We start from the raw sequence: 18,242 nt of genomic DNA, 5'->3' as shown, positions 1-18,242 counted from the left end.
GCCCTGATGACCACTCAGGGTCGCCGCCACTTCCTTCCCTGACTGATGCCTGGGGTCCCAGGCTCTCTGTGGCTGGAAGGCATGGCAGTGTCAGGCTCTCACCTGTAGGTGGCAGTATAGGAGAGAGATGTGAGAGATGAAGGCTGGAGAGGTCACCTGCGCCCATCGTGGTGCCCGGGATCAGGCTGGCTTACACCTAGGATGGGTCCTGTTCCACTGGGCTCCTTACCCTCACTTCCTCTTTTGATGTCCTGTCTGATTCCTCCCTCCTAAGTCCCCTCCACCCCACCACCTAGCTCCCCAGATGCCCCCACCCCCACCCTGCGCCCCAAATTCCTGGGGTTGGGAAATCAGAACACTTTGGCACCGACCTCATCCCATTTCTTCCTCCCTCCCTGATGCACGGACTCCCTCTCTGTTTCGACACAGACACTCAGACTCACAATTACAGCTCATTACCCTATCAGGTGGTTGGATCTGAGTCACTGTGGGGAGGGACCCTGAACCGCCCAGCCCTGCCACCTTCTCCCAAGCTACACTATAAGGAGTAGTGGTGTGGAGGAGGACTTTAGGAAGACAAGGGCATCTCGGGAGGGAGAGAGCAGGCTGCAGTCCCAGAGGGAGGGCAAACAAGAAGCCAGAAGGAAGGAGAGAAGGGAGAGGGGCCGGCAGACATCAGGGAAGCGACAGGGCCCGAAAAGGAACCCGGGTGGAAAGAAGACACTCAGGAGAGAGGAAGAGAGGCAGAGATGAAGCGAAAGGGGTCTCTGGCCTGCCTCCTGCTGTTCCTGCTCCTGGGCAGTGGAGAGGCTAGCCCGATGCAGAGTGGAGAGACCGACGCTGCAGGAAAAGTTGGGGAAGCCATTGTACACGGGGTGGGAGAGGGGGTGGGAGAGGCCTTGGGAGAAGCCGCCATCCAAGGAATCGAGAAGGCCATTGGCCAAGGGACTGGAGAGAAAGCGAGCTTGGGAATCAGGGAGGCCAGGGACCCCCACTTGGGGGATGCTCTTGCCCACAAGCTTAAGGAAGCGAGCCACGCTCTTAAAAACACTGGGAGCGAGGCCGGCAGACAGGCTGAAAATATCATCGGACACGGAGTGGACCCTGCCCACAGCTCCTGGCAGGGAGTGCCCGGCAGCAACGGAGCTTGGGTGAGTGGCTGGAAGGCCGCTGTGGAAATGGGAGGCTATGGGCAGTTGGGCTGAGGATCCCGGGAAGTAGTTGAAAGGAGGGATGCCTCCTCATCGGTGGTGATCCTTCCACATCAGGCCTCCCTCCTCCGCTGCCCTGGGTCTCTCTCCACCTGCCTCCCCCCTTGTCCTGCTCTGGTTCCTTTCTCTCTGAGTTGCTCTGTCCGCTCTCTCCCACCCCAGAATGAGGAGGTCACACACACTCAGTGCAGCCATGTCGTTCTTGCAGGGAACCAATGGGCAGCCTCCATCTGGACACCACGGCATCCCTGGCTCTCAGGGCAGCTCTGGAGGCCCAGGGGACACCCACGAGCACGTGTTCTCTGGAGGCTCAGGTGGCAGCTTTGGAGCTAATGCTCAGGGAGGCTCCTGGGGCCAGGGAGGCCACAGAGGGCCATTCAACCCAGGGGCCAACTCTCAGGTAAAGTAACCATCAACTCTGATGCTTGCCCCCTCCCTCCCCTCAAGCCCACACACTTGGTGCCTCCCCCATGTCCTTCCTGATCCCAAGCTCATCTCACCCTTCCCACAGGGAACTGCGCCCCAACCTGGTTCAGTGAGAAGCAGCAGCAACGGAAATACGGAAGTAAGAGGAAGAGCCTGGAGAGGCAGAGGTGTCTGGATGCATGTGACAGAAACTGGGAGAGGCACAGCGGAGAGAAAGACAGGCAGGGGAGGGGTGGAAGGAAGATGCAGACTGGTTGGGGAGAGATAGGCGTGGGGACGAGGCTCAGAAGAGTGAGCTAGGTTTGGGGGAGAGAGGGTCAGGAAGCCAAGCCAAGGATGCAGGAGAGCCTGGCCTGGGGGAACAGCTTCGCCTGGAACCCCACCCGTTCCCTTCCCTCCACAGTGCACCACCCCCCCTGGCTCAGGTGGAAGCTCTGGCAACTCTGGGGTAAGAGCAGGGGGCAACCTGAAGCATTTTTGCCCCAGGAGGAGACAGAGAAACTCTACTCCTCTCAAACTGGGTGGGAAATACTCCTGAGGGAGGAGGGAGAGGGAGGAAAGCCTTCTCCCCTGGAGTTCTCATCTTTAGACCTCACTCTGGTCTCTTGGCTCAGACGGTAAAGAATCTGCCTGCAATGAGGGACACTGGGGTTGGATCCCTGGGTGGGGAAGATCTCCTGGAGAAGGCAATGGCTATTCACTCCCGTCTTCTTGCCTGGAGAATCCCATGGACAGAGGAGCCTGGCGGGCTACAGTCCTTGGGGTCGCACCGAGTCGGACAGGACGCAAGTGACTGACGCTGGTCTCTTCCCGCTCCTCAGGGAAGCAGCAGCAGTGGCTCCAGCAGTAATGGCGGCGGCAGCAATGGCGGCGCCGGCAGCAATGGCGGCCCCGGCAGTAACAGTGGCGGCAGCAGCAGCTCCGGGTCCAGCTGGGTATGTTCTACTCTTTTGTTGAAGGCAGAGATGGGGCCCCTGGTGGTCTGTGCCGAGGACACTCACTCCAGGGTCTTCCTGAAAGCTGCCAGCCCCAGGGTAGCTGGCGTCAATGGAGTTGTCATCCCAGGCCCCCCAGCTCATGTTGCCCACCTTCCAGCCCCACCAGGCGGTGCCACTGACACGTGCCCTCTAGTTCCAGAAGAGGTGCCCTGCCTACTGTGTTTACCCTAGCCCCTTGCCATCCACTTGGTGACAGGGGATGCTGTCCCCTGTCTAACCTCTGCTCCTGCAGGCATGTCTGCTTGGTGAATCTGACCAGAGCTGGGGTGGTGGATGGAGCCAGAGAGGTGGGCCCCGGGAAACATGACACTTATTTGGGAAGGTCCCAGGAGGACGGGGACAGGACCACATGTGGAGACTTAAGGACACTTACAGAACTTTGGTGTAGATGCTAATAATAGTGTCCCTACACGAGGGATGAGACGGTCAGGAGGGGATCATGACCTGGGAGCCGGATGAGGGTGGAGCTCCGACCAGGGGGCCTGCAGAGAGGAGGCACAGCTGGCTTCCTTGGGGCTTCTGGGAAAGGTCTCAGGCAAGAACAAGCCAGGTGCTGTAAGCTGCCGTAACTTACTGCTCTCTGTACCACCCGCTTTCCCTGCATCTAGGACACTAGAAATTCTGATCATGGTGGCTCCTCCCAGGTAAGGATTCTAGGGGTCCCTTCCCCTCTCTAGGTTCCAGGAGAGGGTGAGGGGATGGGGACAATCCCTACTTCGGGAACTCTGGGCCCTTCCAAGTCCTTTGAAGCCCCCACATGGACTCTTTCACTCCCTTGTAGGGATACAACCCCAACTCCTCCTCGGGGAGCAGAGTTGGAAGTGGTGGCAGAAACAAACCTGAGGTGAGTGTGAAGAGGCATGGAAGGTGGGCAACGGTGGGAGAGGACCGCTTCCTCAGTCCCCGCAGGGAACGGGGGTGGATGCTGATGGGGTGATGGACACAGACCAGCCTTGGGGTGCAAAGGCTGCAGTCTGCGGGGCTGGACTAGGTGTCTGGGTAGGGACTGAGAGTCTTCTCTTTGTCTCTCCCACAGTGTGACAACCCACATGTTTCCGGGGGATCTGGGGGTCAGGTGAGAGCCGAACCTGCAGCGACTGCAGTTCATCCCTGCAGTGGTGCCCCTCCTCAATGCAACTCTGCTCACCGCTCTCCTAATGCAAGCCTTCGTCCCAACCCTTTCTGTGGGGAATTTACAATCCAGGGGGAGGAAACCATGGGCATATTCCTCAAAAGACTAATAAGCTCCCAAGCAATAGTTAAGTGTAGGTCCTTACATGCTCTATCTCATGTTAGACCACAGACTGGGGCTTTGAACAATGGAACGAAAACCAATCCTTTTAGAAACAGGATTGTTTCAAATGTCCTATACCCGACCAGTGAACAGAATTCGGTGATGATTCGGTGATGAGTTTTGAAACTGATTTTGAAAGCGTACTTTTCCCTCCTAGTTATCCTGGAAATCTGGCTCTCTGTCAGCACCTGCTGAGCTGACAGAGGAGGTGTTGCACTGAGGTCCACAGGCAGCGCCCAGAGGTCTTGTGAAAACGCAGATTCTGATTCAGTAGGACTGGGGTGCGGCTGAGACTCTGGTTTCCAACAAGCGTCCTGGCAAGGCTGTTAGCCTATGTGAGAGGACGAGGAGCACGCCCAGTGGGGAGGAGGGCACTACAGCGAGAAGGCTCTGTGAAGAGCTCCTCACACGTCAGGGACACTAACCTTTTCTGGGTAGGCAGGTTTTAAGAAACCTCCCAGTTTGTAATTCTATTTTTCCATTTTCTTTTTGCACACCAAAGTCTTAAATACGTAATGAGGTGGAAAAACAGACAAAAATAACAGAATAGTCAGTCAGTTCAGTTCAGTTGCTCAGTTGTGTCTGACTCTTTTCGACCCCATGGACTGAAGCATGCCAGGCCTCCCTGTCCATCACCAACTCCCGGAGTCCACTCAAACTCCTGTCCATCGAGTCAGTGATGCCATCCAACCATCACATCCTCTGTCATCAAGGGGATATTTATTTTATTTACTTTTTGGACTTGGCCCACAGTGTGTGGGACCTCACTTCCCCGTGTATGCATGCTAAGTTGCTTCAGTCATGTCCAACTCTTTTCAACTCTATGGACCGTAGCCCACCAGGCTCCTCTGCCCGTGGGGATCCTCCAGGCAAGAATACTGGAGTGGGTTGCCATGCCGTCCTCCAGGGGATCTTCCCGACCCAGGGGTTGAACCCATGTCCTTTATGTCTCCTGCATTGGCAAGCGGGTTCTTTACCACTAGCACCCCCTGGGAAACCCCTTAGTTCCCTGACCAGGGATCAAACCTGCACCCCCTGCATCGCAAGGAGGAGTCTTAACCACTGGGCTGCAGAGAAAGTCCCAAGGGGATATTTTTTAAAACCAAATGTAAGAAGGCAGAATTGACAAGTGGAAAGGCAGTGAATTTTGAGTTAAAAGATGGAGGTTTGAATACCAGCAGTATCACTTGTCATCTGTGTGTCTCCAGGCAAGTCAGTTGACCTCGCTGAGCCTGGGCTTCCTCTTGTGTCAAACAGGGGCAGTGAAGCTAACTTGTTGACCCCTGTCAGTTACTGCAGAGCTTTCTGCATCGTAATCACACCAAGGTGGTTCAGAGTCCTGGCACTGGAGTCTAACACGGAGACAGGAGCTGAGAAAAGCTGCTGGACTGCTCTCTGCTTCAGTTTCCTTCTGTAAAGCAGAGCCATCTCCACATGGGAAAGTGGTGGAAAGAGGCACAGTGCTCCATGCACAGTGGGACTACATGTTGGCTACTAGTGGTGTTTGGGGAGCAAGGAATTGGGGGAAGAAAGAATTTGGATTTGATTCAAGGGACTGGGTAGGGTTAGTCTGGAGAGCAAGCAGCAAGTCAGTCCAGGAAGGCTTTCTGGAGGCGGTGGCTCTTAGGTGCTGTGGAAAGAAATGGGGTGGATGGCTTGACAGAGAGTACACAGTACAAAGGCTGAGAAGAGAGAGGTGGTAGGCTGCATGCATGACAGGATGCATGGAGCCTTGAGCATCAGTCCCCTTTTCCCCACCCAGGGGCAGGGCTCTGGTGGAGAAGGCGAAGCTGTCAGTGGAATCAACACCTTGGTGAGTGGGAACATCCCTCCTCTTGGGTCGGGACCATGGTGTCAAGCACCCCTGCCTGCCCTCCCCACTTCTGCCTCCAGCCCACAGAGTAGGTTCTTACTCTCCTTCTGTTTCTCATTGGTCCCTTAGAACTCTCAGACATCTTCTGAGCCCTTCAACTTCGACACTTTCTGGAAGGTGAGTTCGGCAGGAGTGCTCTGCTCACTCTTCTTTAGAAACCAAACCTGTGTCTCTTGGTCCCACAGGCGGAAGTCTTTGGGCTATTGGGTTGGCCAAAATGTTCGTTCCAGTTTTTCCATACCATCTTTGGGAAAACACGATCAAACTTCTGGCCAACCCAATATAATGATTGTCAGCAGTGGCACATGACCTCTCTTGTCCTGAGGCCCTGAGTCAATCACACTATGATCCAATTTGGCTATTCTTCTTCTCTTTTTTTCCCTGCAGAATTTTAAATCCAAGCTGGGCTTCATTAACTGGGATGCCTTAAACAAGGTAAGGGCTGGAAGGCCGCGTCATTCTGATCTTTTTAAGAGAGGGATGTAGAGAAGAAAGCTAAACTCTGGCTAGGTGAGCCAGGGAACAGTGATGATGGTCATTAAGAAGGCATTTCTGCCAGTCATTTAAAAAGAAAAGATAAAAACGAGGAGGAAGGACAGCAGAGACCTGAAAAGAGAGGGAGAATTTCAAAACAGCTGGGAGTGGGGGATAAGGAGGGAGCAGGTTTCTTCACATCTCAACATGCAGACCTGAACAGTCCTGAACCTCAGTTTCCCCGGAGAGTAAGTAGGCCTAATCCCCAGGAACCAGGGAGGGAGCAGAGGCAGAGAGAGGCAGGGGAGCTAAAGTTCACCTGAGGATTGATGCCAAGAAAGGGAAAAGGGAAGGAACACTCCAGGCATCAGTCTGGGCCCTGCACATACGTAATCTTAGGAGACGCTCAGAGCCCAGAACCCCCTTGCCTTTCTTCCCTGCATACCTCTTGCTCTCGCAGGGCAAGCCCTGGCCAGGCTGATCTGACACCAGAATAGCAGATGTATCTCCAGAGCAGAGAGCGTGGACTGGAATGGGTGGTGAGGGACAAATAAATGATTCAAATACCAAAGGCAGAAGCTGCAATTGGTAGTCCACTGATCCTTTTGTTTGATTCATTTTCAAAGAACAATACGGCAACACTGGGCTCCTCTTTCTATGGCCTGTGAGAGCCCAGAGCCAAGAAGCAGCTGCTTCTTGCCACTGGGGCTTGCTCTCCAGTGGTCAGACACCCCCTGCCCATCCCAGTCCTTCTAGCCACCTGATTGGAGAAACTAGAGTTCCTAACCCTTCAAGTAAAAGAATGCAGACTAGGATTTTTCCCTCCAAAACTCATGGGGGAGGGAGATGGTCAGTGGGGAGACAGAGAGGCAGTCCCCCCTTCAGGAACATCACTCTCTGGGAATAAGATGGGGGCTGAAAGATGGGAGCTGCAGAAGCTCCCAGCTGCAGCAGAGTCTTGGCTTGGAGGGACAAAATGAACAAAACAGACTTTTCTATTTCATAGCGAATGGTCTCTGGTAAGGGCAAGACTCCTTGCCGTGGACCATGCTTAGGCCTGTGAGCATGGGCACTTAAGAATTTAATGGGAGAACCAGGGCATGCACAGATACTTCCCAGGGGGTCAAACGTTTTTGCACATCTAGGGGGCCAGTAAAGGGAGTGCTTACCGCCAGGCAGGATTCACGGGGGGTGGCTCCCCCAGGAGCAGATCTCCCAGGAAAGGGACAGGACACAGAGATGGGCGGAGAAGAGGAGGGAGAGATCCACCTTCTTCATGGTAGGGGGAGGGGCAATGAGGGAGCCAGGACTCGGCCAGATGAGGAGTGAGGACAGGGCCCACACGTTCCTGGCAGGTATGGGGGTTTCCAAGCCCAAGAGCTGGACTTCACTGGATGAGCCGTGGGCGCAAAGGTCCTGGTAGATTTCTGATGCCGAGGTCCCATCTACCCCTGCCTTGGTCCACTGCTCACCAAATCCCTAGTCCTTGAGCTCTCCCTTGGAACTTTTTTCTTTGCCCAGGACCAGAGGAGCTTTCGCACCCCGTGACTTCCAGACACGGAGCTACCAGATGGAGGGGAGCCCCGCCCCCCGACCCATTCTTTAAACACCACTATCTCCCTACTAACCTTAATGCTTGCTCCAGAATAAATCTCAGCTATCCCACACTCCTGGTCTCTGCTCCTTTCTTAACGTCTCCACTGTTGTTCTGGGGGATGGGGAGGGGACGGGGTGGTTGGAAGGGGGGACTTCAGCTCCACATCTCTGGGAGGTGGGCAGGTAGTAAGGTGGGAAGGTCCAGGGGGCATGACCTGAGGTTGTGTTCTCTCTGAGGCTGGGGGCGGGGGGTGGAACTGGGCTAGAGAACAAAGCTGTCATGTGCTGTGGGGGTGACAGAGGGGCGGCTAGTGGCTCCAGAGACCTAGCCTCCCTCTCCCTGTCCCCCAAAACAGTATTCTGGTGTCCCTAGAGGTAGCAGCTCCCCCCAGTCCTCAGTCACAGTGAATTCTGAAGGCTGAGGGAGGCAGGAGCAGGGGTTCAGGTGAGGGTGGGCTGGGGACAGGCGCCTTGCTCACCGGCTCGCTCCCCACTTCCATCCACAGGGCCAAGCCCCACCCCCCAGCACTCGTGCCCTCCTCTACTTCAGGCGGCTCTGGCAGGTAGGAGAACTCTCACTCTTTGAAGAAATGGGAATCCTGGTGATCCTGTCCCTCTTCCCTCCCTCCCTCAAGGCAGCTACCCCTCTGCTCCAGTCTACCTGTCGCAAAATTCTCCCTCTGCCCACTTCTGAGATGCATCATCTCCCCCAAGTCTTATCACCAGTACCATCAGCAATGTTAACACCCTCAGTCTCCTGGAGGATTATCCTCATCTAACCCCAAACTACACCCAGACACCAAAACCCGTTCTTGCACATCATCTTGAAACTTTCACAACAGGCTGCCACACTCCACCCTCTGAATCCTCTTTCCCTGTGGCCCATTCATCTTTCCTTCTTCCTCCAGGATTTCAAACACAACACTCCTTTCTTGAACTGGAAAGTCATTACTGAGGTAAGGGCTGTAGAACCCCTGGTTTTGGGGTCGGGACGCTCAGCTCTGGAGACACAGGGTTCAGGGGCCCTGGGCAGCGGCGTGGAGATTCAGTTCTGCTTCCTCCCTGCTGAAGGAAGGCGCCTCCCTTGGTCCCCACTTTCTTCCCTGTGTGTGTGCCCAGCGGAGGTGGGGTAGGAGAGGGAAGCTGTGAGTCACAGAGAAGGGAGCCGGGTGGGAGGTCCTCCCGGGGATAAAAGCTGAAGTCGAGAGTCAAGGGCTCCACAGGCGAGAGATCATGAAGCCGGCCACTGTCTCATCTCTGCTGTTGCTCCTGCTGGGTGTGGCCTGGCTCGGGGGGAGCCTCAGCTGGGTGGGTACTGCAGGGGGAGCAGGGGGCGGGGGTCACGGGATGGGGGAGATGGAGGGGCCTGGGGCTGGGCTCAACTCTCAGGGCCAGAACGGGGTCACTCAGGAGGAAAGCTGAAGGGCAGCGGGAGGGTAGTATCTATGGGGGGAGGAGGAGGAGGGAGGGTCAAGGTCGCGTGCAGGCAGGTGCGGGGGTGGGGGGTCTGGTTATTTGAGTTCTGGGAAGGACGGGCAGGACCTTAGCGTCCTGTTGAAGGCCACACTTGGGTTTTGTGGGGCTAGTGGCCTTCGGGAATCAGGACTCTTGGGCACTGAGGCCAGGGCCACCGGCTCCCTTGTCCACGTGGGCACGTGAGGCTGGACAGATGGGGACACGTTGTCTTGATTTTTTGTAGAAGAAGCTAGGGCTTTCAACTGTTCACAACTAATTGAATTTACACATGCGGACCGAGCCAAAAATGCCTGTGGAGGCCTGTGGTCCTCCAGTTTGTGTCCATGTTTTTGGGGCTAGCAGTGGGGTTAGAAGTCAGTGACAGAAAGAACGAAAAAGAAATTAATGGCAGGTATGGATAAGGTGGAGTGTTAAGCCAGATTTGGGGAGAAGATCCTGAGCCTGAGAAAGAGACAGGCAAGATTTCCCCTTGCCTTGATCAGAGGAGGGGAGGTGGCCTGCGCATCTGCAGTGCTTCTTCTTTTTAAAAAATATTTACTCATTTCCTTGGTTGTGCTGGGTCTTCATTGCAGCACGCAGCACCTTTGATCTTTGTTCTGGCATGGGGACCCTTAGTTGAGCCATGTGGGATCTTAGTTCCCTGATCAGGGATCGAAGCCGGGCCCCCTGCGTTGGGAGTGCAGAGTCTTAGCCACTGGACCACCAGGGAAGTCCCTGCAGTGCTTCTTAAGGGTCTGTCTGCTTTCCTGTATTTCTCCTTTCCCTCTCTCTCCTTTGACTTGGCCTCCCTGGGAACCAGCCGGGCCTTCCAAAGACCTTGTAAAGAAAAGCATTTGGGAAGAGAGATCACCAGGCCTGTGAGGGGAGCAGGGTGTGCTGCAGGCTGAAGATGGGTGGGGCTGACGTGGGGGCTCCACCCTGGGAGCTTGTTATTCTGGCTCAGGCCAGCGCTGCAGGTGCCCGGGTGATGGTGGGGCTGCCAAACCTGTTCTCTCCTCCTCGCTGCCCACTGAGTGTGGCAACCTGTCCTCTATCTATCCGGGCCATCAGTTTCCTCCCAGCCCGCCGCCTTCACCATAGGCAGCACCTATCACGGACCCTGAGAAGGGTGGGTGGGTCGGGTGGGATGCTGGCCTCCAGAAGGAGGGCAGAGCCTGGGTGGTGAGAGTCCGGCAAGGCCTGAAGGACCGCGAGGCTGCCCTCGTTCTGACTCCCCATTCCTTCCAGGGCGAAGACGTGCCATCGCTTCAGAAGAGGGCAGGTGGGGCTGGCCAGGTGAGTCCCTCCCTCAGAATGCCCTAAAGGCCCATGGTCCCTTTCCGCCTGGCTCTTGTGCATGCTAAGTCACTTTTTGCGACCCTATGGACTGCAGCCCACCAGGCTCCTCCGTCCATGGGATTCTCCAGGCAGGAACACTGGAGTAGATTGATATGCCCTCCTCCAGGGGATCTTCCTGACCCAGAGATCGAACCCACCTCTCTTATGTCTCCTGCATTGGCAGGCAGGTTCTTTACCACTAGCGCCACCTGGGAAGTCCACCTGGCTCTTGGTCTGGCCAATCTGAAATTCTCCCTCCTCACGCCCGGTTCTATCATTTTCTCAGCCTGGCACAGGATGGCAAGACACAGTAGCTGGGACTGCTAAGGTGAGCTAATTGCCACCTGACCACCTGATTCAGACTTCCCTTCTTTTCTTGGTCTCCTCTGCCCACCTCCTCAGTGACACCTGAGATGCTGGGAGAGGCAGAGAAGGACGAGGGAGGCCAGGCCATCTGGGCTGGGAGATGAAGTGAGGTGAAGGTGTGGGGTGTGGCTAAGGAGATTCTATAGAAGCAAACACATGATGTGAGGAGGGGAGGAGGCCGGGCCTTTGAGAAAGGTCCAGTCAGAGCCGGGGGGTGGGGGTAAAATGCCTTCATCCCTTCTCTCCTGTCCCCCTACCCACCCCCAACTCCCTGCTTCCTTCCACAGAACTACAATTACAACCAGCAGGGACCTCCTACAGCCCTTGGCGGGCAGTACCCAGTCAAGACCCCCGCTAAGGTAAGACTTGCAACTGCCCACCCACTCAGAAGAGTTTTCAGGGGAACTGTGACTGCGTCGCATGCCGTGGAGAAAACTGGGATCCTCTCAATGAGGAACATCAGCTCAGCTCAGTTCAGTCGCTCAGTCGTGTCCGACTCTCTGCGACCCCATGAATCACAGCACGCCAGGCCTCCCTGTCCATCACCAACTCCCGGAGTCCACTCAGACTCACGTCCATCGAGTCAGTGATGCCATCCAGCCATCTCATCCTCTGTCGTCCCCTTCTCCTCCTGCCCCCAATCCCTCCCAGCATCAGAGTCTTTTCCAAAGAGTCAGCTCTTCGCATGAGGTGGCCAAAGTACTGGAGTTTCAGTTTTAGCATCATTCCTTCCAAAGAAATCCCAGGGCTGATCTCCTTCAGAATGGACTGGTTGGATCTCCTTGCAGTCCAAGGGACTCTCAAGAGTCTTCTCCAACACCACAGTTCAAACGTATCAGTTCTTTGGCTCTCAGCCTTCTTCACAGTCCAACTCTCACATCCATACATGATCACTGAAAAAACCGTAACCTCTGCTTTTGAATATGCTATCTAGGTTGGTCATAAATTTTTCTTCCAAGGGGTAAGCGAAGCCTCCTCAAAAATTGCAGGACCCACGGCAAATATGCTCTCCATCTCTAACTGCTGACCTTTCTGGGGGAGAGAAGGCTGGTCCAGAAACTCTTGGGAAAATGAAGGCTTCTTTTCATAAAGGAAGTAACAGGAAAGAAAAGTGAGGATTTTGCTTTATTCAGGCTCAAAGAAACAATTTTATAAATTTAGTAAAGGAATATGCTAAATACTAATTCTACTGGTTAACAAACAAACGAACTGCCAGTATTTCCCTCCATTTCTCAGAATAATAAAGCCCCTGCCCTCGGGGAGAGGACTTCTGAAAGATCAGAGACTGCCTGCTGACTGAAAGGAGGTGAAACTGCAGTTGATACTCCAGTGGGTATCCACTTCGCTCATCCCCCGGGCAGGCAGAGGGAGACCTAACTTTCCTCTTTTCACTCCCCTTGATCAGTGCGTGCTCAGGGACCACGTTCAGTATCACCTTGTGTAAAATGCACGCAGAATGAGAAATTTGCTGTGGCCGAAGGGCTGCCGTCAGACCAAAGGATCTCTGGGATGATTCTGGTCTGAACGTGCTGGGGCCATGGGCCCCTCCTGAGCCCTGAGGACATGGCTGATACAGAGCAGTCATGGAGACCCTCACCTCACCTCCTCTGATCTTCTCTTTACAGGGGGGAGTCACGGTTTCTTCCTCGGTAAGTTCTGGGCCAGAGAAAATCTGGCTCTCGACAGAAGGGGTTTGAGGCCAGAGGGTGCATGTGGGACGATGCGCTGTCCATTCAGACCTTCTCCTTGCCCCGCAGGCTTCCCAGACGCACCCTAGCCTGCTGCAGTGGGTGAAGTTTTGGTAGGTGAGTATCAGGAGCTGAGGCACAGTCACCTGGGGTAAGGGCTGGGTGCTGGGCATTCCCTTTGTTCTAGAAGAACATGCTAAAGATATTAAGGAGGAGGAGACACCCAAGTGTGGCGTGTGGAGAAAGACTCATAAGAAAATGACTGGGAACTGCCCTGGTGGTCCAGTGGTTAAGACCCTGAGCTTCCAATGCAGGGGGTGTGGGTTCGATTCTTGGTTGGGGAACTAAGATTCCCGCATGGCTCGGCCAAGAAATGTTTTTAAAAATTAAAAAGAAGACTATACTTCAGTTAAAATAAATACTTAGAAGAGTTTTTTTTAAATGACCTAGAACAGTGGGAATGCACCCTCTGAGTGCTGCGTGGGGCCAGGCAGGGACAGGAACGCACTAGATTAAGGAGCAGGACCAGGATAGGAATTGTGTGTGGAAGGGGGAGGGGGCTGTGGGAGGGGAAATACTTGTTTTAGGGAGGAGAGAGAGAGAAGACCGCAGGCGGCATGGGCAGGACACGAGGGCACTGTGGGCGCAGCAGCTGGGGGAGAGGAGAAAATGCCTGGTTTCAACAGATCTGGGAGTGGCTGGCGTTCTACCGTCTTCTCTTTTCTCTTCTAGACAAGCACTTCTGACCACGACTGAGGGCCTGAGAAACATGGGTCGTCAAGGGACCGGACTGTGCCCGGGCCCCAGCTCTCGGTCTGCGTGCCGACACCTGCCTTTTCTAGCTTGGGGTCCTGCCTGCCTGTCCCTTGTCTCCCCCATGCACGGTGGTGGTGTCTCTGTGGCCACCAGTCTCAGTGGGTACCCCAGCCGTTTCTTCACCAGCTCCATTTTGTGTCCTGAAGTCACCGTGACAAAAATTCAGGAGGAGCGTCCAGCTTTAGTTTCTCTGTGGAAATAAAACATGAATCTTGTATCCCTAAGACTTTGGCAGATTTTATTCTTTAATACGACACTGATGGTCTGGGTCAGGGAGGAGGGAAGACGGGTTTGGGACGGGTAACTCACCTTCCTCCTGAGTGTGCTCACTCACTCGGTCGTGTCCGCCTCTTTGCGACCCTATGGACTGTAGCCAGCCAGGCTCCTGTGTCCATGGGATTCTCCAGGCAAGAATACTGGAGTGGGTTGCCATGCCCTCCTCCAGGGGATCTTCCCCACCCAGGGATCGAACCCACATCTCTTGCATTGCAGGCGGATTCTTTACCATTGAGTCACTGGGCTGCCGTCTGTGGGGTCGCACAGAGTCGGACACGACTGAAGTGACTTAGCAGCAGCACTGGGCAGGCTCCTTCCTCTTGAGAGGGGTGCAGAAAATGACTGACATGAGGGGGAAGGAGAGATTCAGTTCCCAGGGCTTAGATCAGGGCCTGGCACAGGGTGGGCCCCAAATAGCTGATGAAGAAATGAAAGAAGCCGGGCCCAAAGCGAACTTAAGGGAAATGACTTGAAGTGCATTTGTTTCTCAGGTTTGTCCTTAAGCCGAGGTTCCTGCTTTATATTCGTCTCTGAATTTCAGGGGCTTCCTTGGTGGCTCAGACGGTAAAGAGTGCAGTGCAGGAGACCCGGGTTTGATCCCTGGGTCAAGAAGATCCCCTGGCAAAGGGAATGGAAACCCACTCCGGTATTCTTGCTTGGAGAATTTCATGGACAGAGGAGCGTGGCGGGCTCCAGTCCACGGGGGTCGCAAAGAGTCGGACAGGACTGAGCCATGAACACTCACGCTTTCCGGAGCTCATCTGGTTAGGGAGGGCCTTGCAGTACCTCCTCGAAGCCACAGGAGGGAGAGCGCGTCCGTCCCGGGGCTGCCGCTCTGTCCTTCAGCTGACTTGACAGCTGGCTTCCTTCAGGGAGCGTGAGTGAGCCACAGAAACTGCTGGACCTCACGTTGCGTCCTGCCAATCCCTGAGGGATTGAGGCAGAAGCTGGGGATTGAGGGATCGAGGTGGTCAACATAGTTCTGGACTTGGGGCGTTCATGGTCCAAAGGGCTGAAAGCCACCCTCTAAAGTTTAAAGCACCGGGTGAAGCAGGTTGAGGCCCTCTGGTATAAAGGATTCTCATAAAACAGCAGGCCAGCCCTTTCTTCTGCCGGGACCTCTGAAGCAGCTTCTTGATGTAGCCTCTGACTTTTGAGTTTCTCCTAACATCCGTTCTCCCACAGCAGCCAGGGAGGCTCCCCTGCTCAGAATCCCCCACAAACCCCACTGTTGTTTTCAGTGGTTAAATCATTCCTGACTCTTTTGCGACCCCATGGACTGTAGCCCGCCAAGCTCCTCTGTCCACGGGATTCTCCAGGCCAGAACACTGGAGTAGGCTGCCATTTCCTTCTCTAGGGGATCTTCCAGACTGAGGGATGGAACCCGTGTTTCCTGCATTGGCAGGCGGGTTCTTTACTGCTGAGCCACCAGGAAAGCCCACAAATTCAATTAACCGTTGAATAAAATTTCAACCCTTGAGCACGGCTCAGCTTGTTCTGGCTCTGGTCTCTCTGTCCAGTGTCAACCCAGATGTGCTTGGACAGTCTCCCAAAGAACACTGCTGTTACCTGTCCCTGAAACCCCGGATCATCGAAAGGCTAAAACCTTAATGACTTTTGGTCTAAATGCAAATCCCCAAGCCAGCTTAACCAAGGACACCTCCCCAACCACTCTGACATCACCTGGTCTTATTTTCTTCACAGAGCTTGTCATCCTCTGAAATGATCTTGTTTCTTAATTTTTTTGTTAGGTTATAATCTGTCTCCTTTAATGGAACAGAAGCTTCATAGGACAGGTTTCTGTCCATCTCGAATCTTCAGCACTAAGAGCCAAAAAAGCTGCTTAATAAACATTTGGGAATTAGAGAATGGAAGAGGGGTCAGCATTAAGTGGGTTCAACAAAGTCTTAGCCTCTGTCAGCCACTTGTGAACGTAGTTTATAAGGTATAAGAAGTATTGAGATAAAGTAGGTAAATGAGATGGTCTATCTCCAAGTTGGTCAGCTTTTATACCATATTCTGGGAATATTCATCCATGAGAACTGCATGAAAATTTCCCAATTCAGTCATCATTTGATACATTTGAAAAAACAAAAGTAATTCTGCTATCTGTCTAGCACAGGTCACTGTCAAGCAGTAACAAAATCTTTTCAGGGAATGTATTAGTCATTATCCTCGGGCTTTTATAACCTTGGTTTGAATCTATCATAATGAAATAAAACTTTATTTCCTGAAAAAGAAAAAAAAGAATTAATGGGCTGCATCTAGGAAGTCTTCCTGGGAGAAGTGTAAGCAAAGTGTACATAGAGCAGAGGGTGGGCGGCAAGGGAAGAAGCCAGACCTGCTGGGCAGCGTGACTGCATTCTTGGGTGTGACCGCAACACCGACAGAGGGAGGAAAGGATGGGACAGGGATGCCCTGGGCTCTGCCTCTTCCATGCCCCACACCTCATACCCTGGCCCCCTTTCTCTCCAAGGATTCTAGGCTTTTCACTTCGATGTTCACCAAGACCCAGAGACCATAGCATGCAGCCCTTCCCTGAGCCCAGGGAGGCTGGCTCCCAGCCCCTAGGTGTGTCTGTAATGTAGCAATCAGGGTTGGGCCTCGCCTCTCACCCACGCTCAAGTTCTGGCAGATTTGGGGCGGAGTGGGCCAAGGCCTGTGGGAAAACAGGGTCTTACTGCTATTCTCGGAGTGAGAACTAGGAGATCAACCAGACTTGGGGTTGGGGTGACACAGAGGCAGCCTCGGTGACTCTGCCTGACTCCACTTACCCTATAGGAGGCAGCCGCAGCAAGGCTGAACCTGGGAAGATTCTCCTGCTGAGGGTCCCATTAACTGAACTGCGGGGACTCTCTCTGCCAATGAGGATCCTCCTATGCCTCTCTTCCCAACCTGCCCAACCACTGGACACTGGACACTTGGGAAACACAAACTCATTGAGGCAGTTTAAATGGGAGAAGGGGAGACAGCTGGGAGAGAGGGACACTAGACTCTAGATTAGCATTTAGATCATAAATCTTGCAAAGCCAAAATTACCCTTGAAAATCAGTTCAGTTCAGTCACTCAGTGGTGTCCAACTCTTTGCGACCCCATGAATCACAGCACGCCAGGCCTCCTTGTCCATTACCAACTCCCGGAGTTCACTCAGACTCCCGTCCATCGAGTCAGTGATACCATCCAGCCATCTCATCCTCGGTCGTCCCCTTCTCCTCCTGCCCCCAATCCCTTCCAGCATGAGAGTCTTTTCCAATGAGTCAACTCTTCACATGAGGTGGCCAAAGTACTGAAGTTTCAGCTTTAGCATCATTCCTTCCAAAGAAATCCCAGGGCTGATCTCCTTCAGAATGGACTGGTTGGATCTCCTTGCAGTCCAAGGGACTCTCAAGAGTCTTCTCCAGCACCACAGTTCAAAAGCAACAATTCTTCAGCACTCAGCCTTCTTCACAGTCCAACTCTCACATCCATACATGACCTGGAAAAACCATAGCCTTGACTAGACGGACCTTAGTCGGCAAAGTACTGCTTTTGAATATGCTATCTAGGTTGGTCATAACTTTTCTTCCCAGGAGTAAGCGTCTTTTAATTTCATGGCTGCAGTCACCATTTGCAGTGATTTTGGAGCCCCCCAAAATAAAGTCTGACACTGTTTCCACTGTTTCCCCATCTATTTCCCATGAAGTGATGGGACCAGAAGCCATGATCTTCGTTTTCTGAATGTTGAGCTTTAAGCCAACTTTTTCACTCTCCTCTTTCACTTTCATCAAGAGGCTTTTTAGTTCTTCTTCACTTTCTGCCATAAGGGTGGTGTCATCTGCATATCTGAGGTTATTGATATTTCTCCCAGCAATCTTGATTCCAGCTTGTGTTTCTTCCAGTCCAGCGTTTCTCATGATGTACTTTGCATATTAGTTAAATAAGCAGGGTGACAATATACAGCCTTGACATACTCCTTTTCCTATTTGGAACCAGTCTGTTGTTCCATGTCCAGTTCTAACTGTTGCTTCCTGACCAAGAAGGTGTCAAATGGAAATAATCATAAGTCTGGCACGGCCAGTTGTTTTTAACTTTTAATTTTATATTGAAGTATAGCCGATGAACAACATTGTGGTGGTTTCAAGTGGACAGCAAAGGGACTCAGCCATATGTATACATGTAACCATTCTCCTCCAAACTGCCTTCCCATCCAGGCTGCTACATAACATTGAGCAGAGTTCAATGTGGCACACCCAATTTGTTTTTCTCCAGAACGTGAATGGAATTTCTTGGGTTGTGCACATGAAACAATAGGCTTGTGTTTAGAGGCATTATATAAAAGCACCTATCTTTAAACACTAGAAGACTATCTTTAAACACACCCTTGGTGTGGCAAAATGCTCAAACTATAAGAGGCATCTGGAATCTGAGGCAATTACAGTTTCATTCTGGGGC

The 18,242-nt window shown here is 53.3% G+C and overlaps 1 protein-coding gene across 4 annotated transcripts; it reads left to right on the top strand.

The window, feature by feature from the left end:
- DMKN (dermokine) lies at nucleotides 539–13,759 on the top strand. Of its 4 annotated transcripts, XR_310720.3 has the most exons (20): nucleotides 539–1,151; nucleotides 1,420–1,611; nucleotides 1,723–1,776; nucleotides 2,041–2,085; nucleotides 2,459–2,572; nucleotides 3,244–3,279; nucleotides 3,417–3,479; nucleotides 3,672–3,710; nucleotides 5,692–5,742; nucleotides 5,872–5,919; nucleotides 6,190–6,237; nucleotides 8,379–8,435; nucleotides 8,781–8,828; nucleotides 10,576–10,623; nucleotides 10,952–10,993; nucleotides 11,319–11,390; nucleotides 12,268–12,360; nucleotides 12,657–12,680; nucleotides 12,789–12,836; nucleotides 13,452–13,759. XR_310720.3 is itself a non-coding variant. In XM_005692309.3 (19 exons), the coding sequence occupies exons 1-18, from the start codon at nucleotides 750–752 to the stop codon at nucleotides 12,834–12,836; spliced, it is 1,431 nt and encodes a 476-aa protein (XP_005692366.2). In that variant the 5' UTR covers nucleotides 541–749; the 3' UTR covers nucleotides 13,452–13,759. The 4 variants fall into 4 exon arrangements, 2 of the variants coding, with proteins under 2 accessions (XP_005692366.2, XP_005692367.2); XR_001296769.2 differs by lacking the exon at nucleotides 10,952–10,993 and having other exon boundaries at nucleotides 540–1,151; XM_005692309.3 differs by lacking the exon at nucleotides 12,268–12,360 and having other exon boundaries at nucleotides 541–1,151.

This window comes from Capra hircus, chromosome 18 (genome assembly GCF_001704415.2).
Source record: "Capra hircus breed San Clemente chromosome 18, ASM170441v1, whole genome shotgun sequence".
Lineage (NCBI taxonomy): Eukaryota > Metazoa > Chordata > Mammalia > Artiodactyla > Bovidae > Capra > Capra hircus.
Note: the sequence above shows the minus strand (reverse complement) of the source record. Positions and strands in the feature narration are given on the sequence as shown.